The sequence below is a fragment of the Lycium ferocissimum genome, chromosome 12, assembly GCF_029784015.1.
Source record: "Lycium ferocissimum isolate CSIRO_LF1 chromosome 12, AGI_CSIRO_Lferr_CH_V1, whole genome shotgun sequence".
Classification (NCBI taxonomy): Eukaryota; Viridiplantae; Streptophyta; class Magnoliopsida; order Solanales; family Solanaceae; genus Lycium; species Lycium ferocissimum.
This window is the reverse complement of record NC_081353.1, coordinates 43,957,386-43,974,470: the sequence shown is the minus strand read 5'-3', so window position 1 is coordinate 43,974,470 and position 17,085 is coordinate 43,957,386. Positions and strand designations below refer to the sequence as shown.

Below are 17,085 nucleotides of genomic sequence, written 5' to 3'. Positions count from 1 at the left end.
AATTGCTGGTCTTTAATTTTTACCCTTCGCCTAAAATATCCCGAGGTTCTGGATTCGAATCCCGACTTAGTCATAAAAATAAAAACTTTTAGTTATGCCTTGAGGCAAAGTCTACCGCATAAGGCAGACTTGCAAAGCCTTGCCTTGCGAAATTTAGTTATTTTTTTACTGAGCGAGGGTTCGAACCGTAACCTCGGGGTTTTTTTGGCCACCTTTTTAAGCGAAGGGCCTAAATTAAAGACCAACAATTTGAGGGGCAAAAATTAAGACCACCCCAAAAGAAGAACAATCCGCGCAAAAATATTGGCCATAGGGTAAGGGAAATGAATGTTCATCCAAAAAAAAATGAATGTTCATCATGGCCCATCTAAAATTTTAGTCCGTGTGATTGCAAAATGGTTATAGGTCAAGAAGCATATTGATAGTAATTGTTCTACAGGCCAGGCCATACTATCCATATATCCATTACAGGCCATACGACATAATTTTCAATAGTCAAGTGACTATTTGAGCAAAAGAGAATATGATTTTTTTGCGCGTCTTTTGGGGTGGTCTTTAATTTTTTATCCTTAAATTGCTGGTCTTTAAATTTTGTCCTTCGCTTAAAAAAGTGACCGCAAATACTCTGAGGTTCTGGGTTCGAACCCCCGCTCAGTCAAAAAAAAAAAAAAATCGCAAGGTAAGGCTTTGCAAAAAGTTCTGTTTTATGCGACAGACTTTGCCTTAAGGCATAACTAAAAGTGTCTTTCCATAAGACAGAACTTTTCCTTGAGACATAGACTTTGCCTTATAAGGCAAACTTTTAGATATGTCTTGAGGAAAAGTTTTGCCTTATGGGGCAGACTTTTAGATATGCCTTAAGGCAAAGTCCGCCTCATAAGGCAGAATTTTTCCTTAAGGCATATACTTTGCCTTATAAGCAAATTTTTAGTTATGGGTTAAGGAAAAGTTCTGTCTTATGGGGGCTGACTTTTAGTTATGCCTTAAGAAAAGTTCTGCCTTATGGGGCAAAGTTTGCTTATAAGGCAAATTTCTGCCCTCTATGGCAGAATTTTAATTATGCCTTAAGGCAAAGTCTGTGGCATAAGGCATAACTTTTTGCAAAGTCTTTCTTTGTGAATTTTTTTTTTGTTTTTATAACTAAGCCGGGGTTCGAACCCAGAACCTCAGGGTATTTTAGGCGAAGAGCAAAAATTAAAGACCAGCAATTTGAGGGACAAAAACTAAAGACCACCTCGACGAAGGGCAATCGTGCAAATTGCCCAGAGAGTATTCCCATCCCACGAGCCACGACTTCTTTTGCCGTCTACCCATTCAAGTCATAACATATTGAAATCTCCCTTCTAAAATGTTGACAAAATTACAGAGAAGTAACTAATAATTGGACCACGGAAATGTACAGTGGACGGACATACACAAATAATACAATTAAACAAATAGCTAAAGGATAAAAATGTGACAGAACTCAAAAGCGCGAAGACGGTTTTATCCGTGCAAAATACAGTTTTAATTGAAGCGGATTCAGATTTCGAAATTTATGGATTCCTACTGTACAGTGGGTTAGAGTCCACATTGGTCGAGCAATGAACTGGTGATTTGCTTATATAAACTTGGGCAATCCTCCCCTCATGAGCTAACTTTTAGGGTTGAGTTAGGCCTAGGTGTTATATATTTACATGGTATCGATCTTGCCATATCTTTACATGGTCTCTTTAATATGGGCTTGAGGTTCAAGATTTATTTCTTTATATGGTATCAGAGTCAGGTTCTTCCTTTTTAGGCTCTCGGTCCACGCTCCAGTTGGTCTTGGACGTGAACGGTGGTGTTAGAGTGGGTTAGAGTCCCACATTAGTTGGGGAATGGATTGACGGTTTGCTTATATGGACTTGGGCGATCCTATCTCATGGCTAGCTTTTGGAGTTGAGTTAGGCCTAAGTGTGTATTGGCACTGAATTCACATGAAACCGTAGCCGATCTTATAGATCTGCCCTTGAGTTTTAATTAATTTACATGTGACAATATACTATATTAATTGGACTCATGCTCCACCAGCAGACAAGACAGTAGCTGGTACCGGAGGAAGTTGAACTCTCTCAAAGCAGGCATGGTTGATTTGTATCACAATGCAGCCATACTATTTGATCGCTAGTGGGAAATACTCAGAATCTAGTAGCTATATTACAATGTTGGGAGGTGTACAAAGACTAAATGAAACAGACTTGATATGGAATTCTATACTGCTTCCAAATTCCAAGGCATAAATTGTATACAAAGCTCTTTTACTTAGAACGAACAGGTAGTGTCACTTTACATTATATAGCATAATATTATCTACTGCCTTGTGTGCCAGCCTAAAAGAAAATCAAATGAAGATAGATTTAGAGCTAGCAAGATGTATCTGCTCTCACACCCTAAGTAAGATCTGGGCGGTAGGCGGAAGCAATACAACAAATTCTTCACCAATTTTGCCACATTATTGTACTTCAATTAGGAGTAAAGTCTATAGATTGCAAAAGATCACAAATCAAAAAGAAATTAGCACACAGTAAATTTTAAGTGTCTTATGACGCGTTTGCGTACCTCTACTCTTTAGTAGTTTTAAAACCCTCCGGTAAATTTAAAAGTTTTATAGGCACGGACCACAAGAACTTCATTTCCAAAGCTTTGTTGTTCATGTAGAATTTCCTCAGCCAAAGTGACAACAGCTTGGTCACAAAAATGCAACTCGATTAACTTTAAAGTGGGAATATCTCCAATCTCGCTAGCAATCTCCTTCAACCTAATGTTACGCCTTAGACCTAGATACTCCAGGCTCGGAAGACTATCACTGGTTGCGCGCCAATGTGCCAAGTCCCGACTGTCAATATCTAGCAACTTGAGTTTCTTGAAACCCCCTTCATCTAGATCCCAATTGCTTCCTACAACAGACGAACCACTCAGATTGAGCTCCTCAAGGTTGGGCAAGCGACCAAAAATTGCTACGTCCTTCCATTCTAGACGTGTCAGTGATATTTCAAAACTCTTGAGGTTTGTTGGTAACACGTCCCACAGTGTCTCAGGCTGCCATTGGCGATATCCCAGACCGTAACTATGTGTAACAGAAACTGATAGCTTCTGGAGATCAGCTAGGTAGATTAGACTATCCATAAGATTAGACCATCCATGGGGATTCATTTCTAGATAGATATTAATATCCAATTCCTTTACGTTCGGGACAGCCATAAAAAATTCTTTCCAGTAGGAATTCCATATTGTGAGCCACTCGATCTTTTCTAGACTCAAAATATAGTGTCCCTTTGGGGGAGCGGGCACAGGAGCAAGCATTCCCCCCGGACAAAAATATCTCAAACTTGACATCTTCCAAATCTCCTCTGGCCAGGATGTTTTGCTAAGTGGGCAAAAAATCAACGTCTGTAGATTCCAAATATGGACGCTGGAATGTCACTACCCGTGCAAAAAGAAAGATATCTTAAGTGCACTAATTCTGTTATCTCAATGGGAAAACGTAGAAATTTAATCACTTTTATATCCAATACCCTTAGCAATTGAAAACGAGAATCCACTATTCTGTAGCATCCAGAGTCGGGTTAAAAAGTACCCGGTCGATTAAGGCACAAGATGGCACGAACTGAATCCAAACTGCATTTCTCCAGGCCAAGATTTTGGTTTCGCACAGCATCTTCGTGCAAAATTAGTCGACGTTCAATATGCACGCCTTCTTCTTCTGAGTAACATTTATTTATGACATGAAAAAACTTCTCCGCTTTTCCTTCTCTCAAGCATAATAGTCGAACAAGGTCATGAATTTTGCAACCTGTAATTTTGCCGGTTACCCATGCTCGACTGGTAAACATAACCAAACATCTGCTAACTAGATCCTCTAAACACTCTTCAGCCACCTCTTCCGGCTTTTTATGACTAATTGATCGCTTCAAAAAACCCTCAGCAACCCAAACTCTAATCAACCCATCCACATCAATTTCTGCATCTTCTCGGTAAACTCCCATAGATAGAAAACAAGCTGTCAAACTACACGGCAAGTAGTTGTAACTCAAAGCCAATATTGATAAACATTGTTCAAAGGTTGAACCTATATGGGAATTCATATTATCAGAAATCTTTATCCAGTCATCATATGTCCTATCGATATTGGAAAGAACCCCAGCAATTACCACAATGGAGAGAGGTAATCCTTGACATTGTTGCCCTATGAGCCGACCTACTTGCTTCAGTTGGGGAGGGCAGGAGTCTTCATATCCAAATAACTTTAAAGATAGTAATTTCCAACTATCTTCAAGGTTAAGGAAAGACATGTGATGAGGACGACAACCAATATTATCAGCACAATCAGCTACTTCTAAGAGCCTAGTAGTTATCACAACGCGACTTCCATTTCCATCATCAGGAAATGATCTTTTTACTTGGTCCCACGCTTCTATACTCCATATATAATCCAAGGCTATCAAATACCGCTTGCATTTCAATATTCTATGCACTTTCTCTAATAATTCATCTTCACTCATTTTGTGGTACGTTTTCATTTCATTTGGAGAAAAGAAGCAGCTTAAAACATCTAAAAGCATTTCTCTTGCATCATATTCTTGAGAGACAGTAACCCATGAAGTAACATTAAAGCGACATGATATTGAAGGATCATTTCTTCTAGCAAGAGTTGACTTACCAATGCCGCCCATATCTAAAATTGAGACAACACTCAGCTCGCGTGTTTGCTAGAGTAAGAGTTGATCTCTTACGAGGTTGAAGTCCTCCTCTATCCCAACATCAGTATTAATTTCCTCGTTTACACGCCCAGATGACCGCAGAAATGAAGAAGTTATAATTTCTGGCTGGTCTTTGATATCTTTCTGGAAGTTCTCCTGGTCATTCTTCAATTTCATCACCTCTTCTTGTATGGAATCCATTACTTCTATTACCTGCTGCAACTCGTCATAAAGCTGACGACGAGCCTTGTTCAGATATCGTTTTTTTTTCTTTTTTCTTTTTTCTTTTTTTTTATCTTTTTTTTCCCCCCACCCCACCCCATCAGGAGATCAATAGTGTTCCGACATCGTTCAATATAAGCCATGTGGATTTTTCTGAGGCACAATTCTATTGTTTCTTCTGATTCATACGCTGCATCTCGAATCTTCTTTTCCAAAATCTTCAATGCTTCTTGATCATTGATTCGGTTTCCCGTGTCCTCTAGGAAATCTTGCAAGAAAGGAAGTGTTGCACAAAGAGAATCAATGGACCCCTTAATCTTAGAAGTCACGCTTGGAAGGAATTGCACGACATTTTCTAGAGTTGTCAAAAGGGAAGTTACAACAGCATAAGCCATAATTCTCTCTAGATCTGTTTGTGGTAAGCTTACTAGTGTTCCTCCAGGGGGGAACAAAATGAAATATACTACTCAGCAAAAAGAAAAAAGTCTCCTAATCCACCAAGTCCTTGGGTTGTTGGTTGTTGGTATATGCATGTTGGTACTAGTAACGCAGAAATTAGTTATGTAGAGATTACAATGCATGACTTATTTTTTGAGTGTTTGGTTTTTTGTATTACAAATTAGTATACATTATATGTTGTTTAATATAAAATATTTGCTTGCAATTATACCTTTGGAATTTCGAGAGAAATATACTTCAGTTCATTAATTTTGTCTCTAATAGATTGAGAAGAGGAAGAGTCTGGTACTGAGCAACATCAACATCTCTATTCTTGCTCTTCAGAGGGTGAATTTGTCATTTCAGTATTTTTATTCACGTATTATTAGTTCATGTATTAGTTATTTTATCTTATACCCTGCATAAAATAATATATAAAATTGATTCATAACTTCTACCGATTTTATTATGTGGAATCGTAAGATAATAAGATGATATATAAACTTGATGTGTTGAACTTTACACAAAACAACTAAAAAACGTACTAAACATAATACTCCCTCCGTTTCAATTTATGTGAACCCATTTGACTGGACACGACATTTAAGAAAGAGTGAAGACTTTTGAAACTTGTGGTTCACAATAAGTCTTAAATATTTGTGTGGTTGTAAATCATTTCATAAAGTGAATTTGTTTCCAAATTAGGAAAGAGGTCATTCATTTTGATACGAACTAAAAAAGAAATAGGTTCACATAAATTGAAACAGAGGGAGTATTAAATATGCTAATTTTTTACTACTGAGTTTTTGGTGCCAGGCCAAAAGGGGAATAGGTGTCGAGTGTGAGAAAGTGTGTCTTTATCTACCACAAAAAGATACAAAAGTATTAAAAGTAATCAAATACAGATTGCTTTTTCACAAGCACGAGAGGTCAAATTAAGCTCGTGTGGAACCTCGTACAATAAACAATGAAGGGCAAATCTTGATTTCACTAGCCATTTAATTTAATTAAAGCACTACGCAGTAAGCCGGAAAAGGTAAGATGAAAGACGATAAAAAATAAAAAAGGAATCTTCATTGGTGTATCGTACTCATTCATCATTTCACATTTCATTTACTTATTTGTTGGTTTTACACAGATGCGATTAATATTAACGCACAATTTCTTTTGAAAGGCTGTCAGTGAAGGGTTTAAAAGACATAAACGTTAAATTAATGTAAATAGATCACACTCACTCCTTTAGTGGAGGTATTAAAATGAAGAACGTTGGACTTCAAAGTTTACTGCTATTCCTAATAAAGAACTTGGTGAAAGTGAGGGTCATTTCTAGGCTTATCCGGAAAAAAAGTTCCTTAATCAGATGTCTCAAGATCGAGTTCGAAAATGGAGAATATTTCAATAGGAAGCACTTTATTTCCGTTTTTAGTGGGTTATTGACAAATTCAAATTAGTTGGACCAATAAATTCCGAATTACTGAATATTTAAACTACAAAAAGGGAAATTCTTCCCTAAGAACACCTGAAAATATATTTTTAAAAATCTCTTCCCCAGCTTTCCTTAGTTTAACTTGCAAAAAACTTGCATGAGCTAAGAATATAAAGCACAGTGTAAAAAATGCTGCTAAATTGCAGGATGTTGTTGGTGTTTTCTTGTAAAGATTTCTCAACTTTAATCTCATGGAAATGAACTTTAAGTTGTTAACACTGGAAATGAACTTTGCAGGAGCTAATGTGTGCCAAATATCGATATTTAGGACTACAGTATGATTTTTTTTTTTCTTTTTCTAACCATTTTGTTCAGTTGGTGTACTGAACATTAACAATATTAAAATGAAGCAATCAGAGAACTAGAATGGCCACTAAAAAAAAGATATTAAGGCTACCTAAATATGACAATACATGAAGCAAAGGACAATATTCTTGAAACTATAAATATAAAATACATGAGCCCTATATATCAAAGTTCAGAATGCTCAATCCCTACCATTTTTTAATTTTCTATCGTCATCGTCATCATCTCTCTTGGCGGCTATTTGGAACCGGTGTTTTTAAACACGTTTTTGGGGCTCACTGGGCGATATATGGAGGCGCAAGTATAGTGAGGCATAAGCCTCATTGGTCTGGCGTACGCCTAAGCGTTGGACGAGTCTTTGTTTTGGGACTATTATCTTATTTACTTTGATTCCACTAAATTAACTATTTTTTGCTACAAACACAAATAAAATAATTGAACTTAGTGCTCAACTTGATTTTGCTTTGGACGTAAGCCCAAAAAATCTCTCCAATTTAAAATTAAAATTGCAAACAAGTCCTTAATTTGATACCAAAAACTACAAAATTCATCTTTACTTAAATTCGATGAATTTAGAAAACTTTGATATCAAAAAATATATATTATTTGTATCCCTAATTTTATTCTTTCTCTTCATCTTTCATCTGGTAAAAGGGAAAGTTGATCAATATGCAAACTACAAAGCAAAAACGCATCATGTTTCATCACTTCTCTAGTCCGATGTTTCTGATTGTAGGTTACTTCTTTGTTGTTCTTTCTTTTCAAGTTACTTTATAAATTTCTACTCATATGTTTAAAAGTATGAAATAATCATCTATTCTTTTACCCGGTAGAAGACGAAGTGAGAGAGTAAAAATTAGGACTAAGAGGGTATAATATCAGATATATTGGTCAAAGAAGGAGCAAAGAAAACTTTTGGCGACATAATTAACCTGACAGTTTTTCCTTTGGTTGTTTTTGATACTTTTATAGCAGACAAACTTGAAAGTATGTTTGTTAGAAATATTTCGGCTTGTAATAGTAATAGTCTACGTGATTTCAGTACCTTAATTCATTTGGTCCGGCGTGACCATATATTTTGTTATGACACATAATATACATAATAAGTAAGCCTTTTTTCACCAAAAAATATTATTACGAGAATAAAATTTGATTGACTTTTGAGCTTTTTAATTTTTTTAGAATTTAATAACAAGATAACTTTTGTATTTTTCGGTATTAAATTAAGAACTTAGTAATTTTAATTTTAATTTGGAGAAGTTTTTGACTTATGCCCCAAAAAAAGAACTCACCTAAGGCGCGTAAACCGGCCCAAAACAACAGAGCTTACACCTCGCAATACTTTGCACCCCCCTGCAAGGTTATGTTAATGCTGACAACGGTGGTGATGTTGACAAACTGAAGCTGTGTTCAGCTTCAGTTGGCCTGCACGAAGTATGAAACTAGGAAAGAGCTGCTGCATCGATCAAAGTGTGAAGACAAATTAAAATTAGTCTTCAAGTGGGAGATTTGTTGGGTCCATCCCTTATTTTAGGGAAGAAAACACTTCCCTTGTTTTGAGGAAGAAAACACTTCCCTTGTTTTAAGGAAGAAAACATCTTCCTTGTATTTGGCAAATTGTCAAGTGCTTGCTTGAGTCACCAATGACATCAATAGGTTCATCTCACACCTATAAATAGGGAAGCTTTCTCATTTGCTATACACACCAAATTGAAGAAGACAACACATCCCAAAGAGAGAAAAATCTAAGAGAAATACTCTTAGTGAAAGGCCTAAGTAAGAGAAGGTCTTTGAGAGAATTTTGTGTGGTAAAATTCTTGAGTGTCATTGGGATTGGGGTTGTGAGGTTGAGTGTTGTAAACACTTGTAATATTTCTTCTTTAATAAGATGCGGCGGCAACGTGGACGTAGCTCTCACATTGAGGGTGAACCACTATAACGTGTGTGTTATTTATTCTTCGCTTACATCACGGCGTAAGTAGGTTCTTCCGTCTAAGGAGATTGGTATTTAAGTGGTCCGGTGTGACCCTCCAATCTTTCACGGGAATACGCTTACAAAGTCGGATTTGGGATTTTAAATCCTAACAAGCGGTATCGAGCAACGAGGTTGTGTTGTGATTTAGAAACGATGGGAGGCGAAGATGGTACGACGCACGGCATCGGTAAATTCGATGGTACGATTTTGCATTCGGAGAATGCAAATTGAAGATTATTTATATGGCGAGAAAACTTCATGAACCTCTGAGTCCAAAACCAGAGGAGATGAAGCAAGCAGATTGGGATCTCCTCGACAGACAAGTTTTGGGAGTCATTCGGCTGACGCTGTCAAAGAACGTTGCTCACAACGTGGCAAAGGAAAAGACCACCGCAGATATGATGAAGGTATTGTCTGATATGTATGAGAAACCTTCGGCAAATAATAAGGTATTTCTCATGAAGAAACTATTTCATCTAAAGATGATGGAAAATGCTCATGTTGCTGCACATGTAAATGAATTCAATACCATTGTAAATCAATTGTCATCGGTAAAAATTGATTTCGATGATGAAGTGCAAGCTCTAATTTTGTTGGCATCCCTACCAAATAGCTGGGAACCAATGAGAGCAGCGGTTAGTAATTCATCGGCGAATAACAAACTAAAGTTCAACGATGTTAGGGATCGTATCCTTGCGAGGAGGTGCGCGGGAAAGATTCCGGAGAGCATCGACGAGTTCGTTTTTTAAATGTTGAAAACGAAGCGGGGAAATTATGACGAAACTACAACGAAATAGGGGCGGATCGAAGTCAAGGAATGGCGGGGGTCAATCCGGACAGGACGAACACTTGAGTGTTGGAGCGTGGAAAACCGGTCACCTCGAAGAATTGCGGGGGCGCCAAGGAGGAGGGACGAGAAGGGGTCGGAATCAACGCTGCTACGGAAGACATTGGCGATGCGTTGTTGCTATCGGTTGACGTACCGATAGACTCTTGGGTGCTTGACTCAGGAGCGTCCTTTCATACCACCCCACATCATGATATAATGACAAACTATGTGGCTGGGAATCTCGGCAAAGTTTATTTAGCCGATGGAGAGCCGCTAGACGTTGTTGGCACGGGAGACATTAATTTGAAGATGTCAAATGGATCCTCGTGGAAGATTACAAAAGTTAGACATGTTCCAAAGCTGATGCGAAAGGCTTTGATCTCGGTAGGTCGGCTTGATGATGAGGGATATGATCTCGATTTTGGTAATGGGTCTTGGAAGGTGGCGAAAGGTGCTATGGTAGTTGGCGAGGAAAGAAGATTGGCACTCTCTACATGACGACTAGTTGTCGTGATCACATTCTTTGTGGTTGACAACACAAGAAAGACAGATTTGTGGCATTGTCGGTGGGACATATCGGCCGAGAAGGGGATGAAGGCATTTGGTGACAAATGGCTTAATTCGGAGGCGAAGACGGTGGACCTTCATACGTGTGAGAGCTGCGTTCTCGGAAAACAAAAGCGAGTAAGCTTCTCAAATGCGGGCGAGGAGTTGAAGGTCGAAAAGGAATTGGTGCACACGGACGTGTGGGGACCTACCCCTTTGTTCCCTCTCTTGGAGGATCACACTACTACGTGACCTTCGTTGATGATTCAACCGGGAAGGTGTGGGTTTATTTTATGAAAAATAAATCCGATGTGTTTAGTGTATTCAAAAGATGGAAAGCCATGGTCGAGAATGAAACAAACCTCAAGTTGAAGTGTTTGAGGTCCGACAACGGCGGAGAATACATTGATGGTGATTTCAAACGGTATTGCGCCGATAATGGAATCAAGATGATGAAGACTATTCCTGGAACGCCGCAACAAAATGGAGTAGCCGAAAGAATGAACCGAACGTTGAACGAGCGTGCTCGGTATGAGAATACACTCGGGGCCCAAGACATTACGGGCGGATGCGGTCAATACCGCGGCCTTCTTAATTAACAGGGACCAAGTCGGTTCCCTTGGATTTCGAGAATTCCGAAGAAGTCCGGAGTGGCGAAAGGTAAATCTTTCATTTACGAAAGTGTTCGGCTGCTTATCATATGTTCATAATGATGATACGGCTAGAAGCAAGCTTGATCCAAAATCAAAGAAGTGTTACTTTATTGGCTATGGTGACACCGAGCTTGGTTATCGATTTTGGGATGAACAAAATCGGAAGATCATCCGGCGGGGAATGTTGTCTTCAATGAAGAAGTGCGTACAAAGACAAGTTGCAAAAAAATTCGAATGTCGGGACAAGGAATCGGAAATAGTCGATTTGAGGGACTTTCGACACACCGAGCCGCAGCCGACGGTACGGCGAGGGCGGAGGAACAAATAATCGAGAAGGTGCGATGAAGAGTGCGATTCTCAAACAAATCAACGGACGCCGATCACGAGGCTGCGTAGATCGTCGGGATCGGGGAAGCCGATTCACGGGTACTCTCCGTCCCTCGACTACATTCTACTCGCGATAGGGGTGGCCGGAATGTTATGAAGAAGCAAGTCGATGAATCGACTAAGTGGGAGGCGCGATGAAAGATGAGATGGACTCCTATCGGCAAATCATACATGGGAATTAGCCGAATTGCCAAAGGATAAGAGGGCATTGCAAAACAAATGGGTTTATCGGATAAAGGAAGAACCCAATGGAAGAAGGCATTATAAAGCAAGGCTGGTTGCAAAAGGGATTTCAACGAGAAAGAGGGCATCAAACGCTCACAAGAAGAATATGTGAGGAAAGTTATCAAAAAGTTCAACATGCATGATGCCAAGCCGATCGGCACTCTCTTGGGCGGAGACTTTCGGTTGTCAAAGGATCGGTCGTCGACAGGGATGAGAAGAAGCGGATGGACAAGATACCGGACATTGCACGTACGTGGGAGTTGTCAGCCGATTTATGAGCAATCGGAAAAGCAACACTGGGAGGCTGTGAAGTGGATATTCAGATATCTGAAAGGTAGCTCGAGTTCAGCTCTGTATTTCCGAAAATCAGAAACAGGATTGCAAGGTTATGTTAATGCTGACAACGGTGGTGATGTTGACAAGTGGCGTGTTCGGCTTCGGTTGGCTGCACGAAGTATGAAACTAGGAAAGAGCTGTTGCATCGATCAAAGTGTGAAGACAAATTAAAATTAGTCTTCAAGTGGGAGATTTGTTGGGTCCATCCCTTATTTTAGGGAAGAAAACACTTCCCCTTGTTTTGAGGAAGAAAACACTTCCTTTGTTTTAAGGAAGAAAACATCTTCCTTGTATTTGGCAAATTGTCAAGTGCTTGCTTGAGTCACCAATGACATCAATAGGTTCATCTCACACCTATAAATAGGGAAGCTTTCTCATTTGCTATACACACCAAATTGAAGAAGACAACACATCCCAAAGAGAGAAAAATCTAAGAGAAATACTCTTAGTGAAAGGCACTAAGTAAGAGAAGGTCTTTGAGAGAATTTTGTGTGGTAAAATTCTTGAGTGTCATTGGGATTGGGGTTGTGAGGTTGAGTGTTGTAAACACTTGTAATATTTCTTCTTTAATAAGATGTAACGCGACAACGTGGACGTAGCTCTCACATTGAGGGTGAACCACTATAAATCTCGTGTGTGTTATTTATTCTTCGCTTACATCACGGCGTAAGTAGGTTGTCTAAGGAGATTGGTATTTAAGTGGTCCAAATTTGTGACCCTCAATCTTTCCTGGGAATCTGCTTACAAAAGTCGGATTTGGGATTTTAAATCCTAACACCCCCCCCCCCACCAAAACCCCACTCTAACCCCCCAATATTGCTTTGGTATTTATTTTTTATGAAAAAGGGTCGAAATGCGCTCAACATATTATAAATGCCTCAAAAATTCTCTCCTTTATCAAATTCGTAACATCCTTTACCTATTGGATAAAAAGTGTTCTCCTTCCTCCTATTAAGTCAAATTTGTCCCTAACATTATTTTCCGGCTAAAAAATGTCTCTCTATTAATGAACACAGTTATATAACTTTTAATTAAATTTTAATTAAACACATGAACTTTATTCATTGGTCCAGATTAAATTCTAAATAAAAACAAAAGGATCCACCCATCCATAATTCAACCCAACACAAAATTCATTTTACAGCCAAGCTATAAAATTAATTTTCATCTCCCATTTTTAATTAATTTATGTACCAACGATTTTAAGAACTTATCTTAATCTTTATTTATGCTCCCTGCCCATGCTACTAAAAATCAATAGAACTTGTAAATTCATACAAGATCAATAAAAATTCGTTCAGATGTCTAATTGTTGGCAAGGATTGTTCACAATCCACTTGTTCTTGCGCAATGTATCAAATTTCAGGGCTCTGCTTTGATTTGGTGGAGCAGTTAAAGCGTACTAATCACTTCCTAAACAAATATGCTAACTTCTGACCATAGGGAGCTTCTTTATTGCACTTTTTATTTTTATTTTATTTTATTTTTTTGGAAACATATCAAAGTTTAACATGTTGGACAGAAAGTGAGTGAAAACGAGAGGTGAAAAAATAATTTTATCTCTTAGCTGCATCAATTTAAAATAGTTGTGGTTGGGTCGGGTCATGGATAGGGGTGATTTAGGATATCGGGTGTATTTTTTTCGAAAATCCATTAACTTCTACACAAACCCCATATTTGTATTAAAAAATTCATTTAATATATAAGAAATTTTTGTTGGGAGTCCACTAATAAAATAAGCTCTCAAGTGGCAGAAACGGAAGCTGCCTAATCTATGCTTCTCTCCAAATGAAGGTTCGAATACCCTTCAGGACACTTTATAATAAATTTCATTTTTATTAATTTGAAATCACTGTTGGGAATTCATAACTTCAAATCCTTTATCCGCCTCTGGTCATGGATGAGTCAGATCTTTTTGGGTTAGGTCAAATTTTTATGTGGACCAACAAATCACTACAAGAAAAATTATATTTGGCAACAAATTTTTTTTTATTGCCATAGATTGATTATTATTGCAAAAGTACTTTTGGCAACAAAAAAAAATATTTTGTTGCATGACCTTTTCCCAACGGCTGTTATTGCAACAGCGTGCAACAACTTTTTTTTTTTTGTTGTCAAAAGTACATTTTGCAACAATAATCAATACTATGGCAACGAAATTAAATTCTTTGGCAACAAAAAAATCATTTGCCAACAATAAAACTAAGTTGTTGCCAAATATAAATTTTTTTGTTGCGATTTCTATACTTTCTTGTAGTGAATAAAGGTCACATGTTTAATTTAAATATATACCATATAATTAGTCGTTAATGGAGTGACAATTTTACACCTGAAAATAACGTTAGCGCAAATCTGATCCAATAGGTGGAAGGAAGCGTAAGTGATTTTTTTAATCAAATATGTGAAAGAAGGATATTTTTGAGCCATTTTTATTTTTCTTTCTTTTTAGTAGGCCCCTCCCCGAGCCTCGTCCAGAAAACACTACTTATTTACTTACAATTGGATTGATGATTGACATGCTTCTTTTTAGTCAATATTATCATCTTTCCAGGATTAAAGATAGAAAAAGTTAGGGGTGACATAAATCATCGAAAATCGAATTATTGAGCTAAATTGAGATTTACTGTATCAATATTTGATTTATCATATTGGATCGACCTTTGAAAGTTTTATATTTAATATCTACTCTCAATTTCCGATTATTGAATTACTGAAATCAAACTTTGGAAATACCCATCGTCCATCCTAGAGGTAGCTACAGAGTTGAATGAATTTGAAGAGGAGGAAAAGGACTATGGCGCCAACAATGATGTCAAGAAGCAGTCCAGTTTTGACATTTCATTAGCGTTCAAAGTTTGCTTCAGTGTCTTTTGTTACCCATGAAGACTAGAGAGAATAGAAAAATGAACAGTACTGTAGCATATTGATGTGATTGGAATTCTCTCTTTTCTAAATTTCTTTTTATTGTATAGGTGGCCATGGATGGCAAAATAAAAAGACGATAGAAGATGGTGAGAATTAGAGTTTAAAAAAGTTTTAAAAAAAAAAAATAGTGAGAATTGAACTCACATTCATTTTTTGATATTGTCAATTATGGAACATATCTTGTCAAAATACTTTTGCCTTCAATAGGTAATTATCCAATTATCGTACCGGACCTTCAAAGTTCAATATTTAATATCTACTTTCAATTATGGATAACGAAATTAAACATTGAAAATACCAAACCGAATACTGAAGGCCCACCCTAAGGAAAGCAAATAGCAAATAAAGTATGATTCGTTCTTTTTTATTATTATTATTATTTATTTTTATTTTTTTGGTTATTATCTTATTCAATTACCCAGATAATAGTTTGAAAGGTGGTGTTGTATTTACCAAAAAAAAAAAAAGGAGCGGGGGAGGGGGAGGGGGGTGATAAATATTAATAAATCAAGAATCATAAGAATTGAAAAAGTATACTTTTTTATATGCGTCTTACAATTGATGAATTATACACTATTTATATACAGACCTATATAACTACAAGCATGATTCTAGCCACATAGTTTGCACAATATCAGGGATGTAATTCCACATAGTTAAAGAAGAATATTCTACCTGATCTTTGTACTAGTTTTATATAATAAAATTGTATCTGCAAATAATCTCATACCATGATACGGATTTGATATGGTCAACATCCCACCTAAAATTTATGCTACTTATCAAGAAGCATTAGTTTGGATAATAGGAACCGATGCCGGCTCCTTGTCATTTCTTTTGTAAATAGGTTTGTCAATTGATCATGTGAGGTATACACACACACACACACACACACACACACACACACACACACACACACATATATATATATATATATATATATATATATATATATATATATATATATATATATATATTGTTGATGACTTGATCAAAAATAAGTTCACGAATATAATGGCAGTCCACTTCAATGTGCTTTGTGTTATCATGATGGACCGGATTTGTTGCTATATGTATTGCAATGGTATTGTCAGCATATAACGTGTGGCGCCGTCGACAGGGACATGAGGTTCGGCCGATAGTGGACGTATCCACACAATTTCAGGGCAAGCAGCTGACATTGATCAATATTCTGCCTTCGTTGATGATTTTGAGATTTTAACTGTTTCTTGACTTTCATGAGACAAGTGATGATCCGATTAACATACACCATTCTGTTGTAGTTTTTTTAGAGTTTGGGCATCCTGCCCAATCTTCATCTGCATATCCTTTCAAATTTAGAGATGGTGTTGAATGAAAGAATAGGCCTCGATTCATTGTACTCCGAACATAGCGAATGATCCTGAGGAGGGCAGAAAAGTAATGTTGCCATGGATTTGTAACAAATTGGCTCAAGACTTGAACCGAATAAGAGATGTCTGGTCTTATTAGTATTAAATAAATTAGACACTCAATGAGCCTCCAGTATAGTGTTAGTTCTGCAAGAGGGTCGCTAACACCAATTTTGTACTTCACATTGATCTCCATGGGTGTGTGTGCTACCTTCTGATCACTTAGACATGCTTGTGTAACAAGATCTTCTACATGCTTCATTTGGCTTAGCATGATACCATCCTGCAAATATTCAACCTCCTACCCCAAAAAATATGTTAACCTACCAAGGTCCTTCATATTGTAGGTTGCGCTAAGAAAATTCTTAAGTTGTTCAATCCCATTCTCATCATTGCGAGTTATAATCATATCATCCACATAAAGTAACAAAATTTTCATAAGTGTTGGATTGCCGGATGAATAATGAGTAATCAGAAACCGACTAAGAAAAAAAATCGACACTAATGATGGTAGATCGAAACTTCTAAAACTATGCATGCGGTGCTTGCTTGCGACCGTATAGAGACTTTCGAAGACAACACACCGTGTCAGGTTGGATTTGGTTGTATCTTGGAGGAGGTTTCACGTATATAACCTCACATAAT

At 37.5% G+C, this 17,085-nt stretch overlaps 1 protein-coding gene across 1 annotated transcript; it reads right to left on the bottom strand.

Annotated features, from left to right (window-relative positions):
- Positions 1–3,587: 3,587 nt before the first annotated feature.
- LOC132039348 (putative late blight resistance protein homolog R1A-10) lies at positions 3,588–4,694 on the bottom strand. Its single transcript, XM_059429846.1, has one exon. It carries the CDS (start codon positions 4,692–4,694, stop codon positions 3,588–3,590), a length of 1,107 nt encoding a protein of 368 aa, XP_059285829.1.
- Between the last annotated feature and the right edge of the window lie 12,391 nt (positions 4,695–17,085).

Bases quoted from the DNA above. Each gene is read 5' to 3' on its own strand.
- LOC132039348 (XM_059429846.1), bottom strand. From the start codon at position 4,694: ATGGGCGGCATTGGTAAGTCAACTCTTGCTAGAAGAAATGATCCTTCA.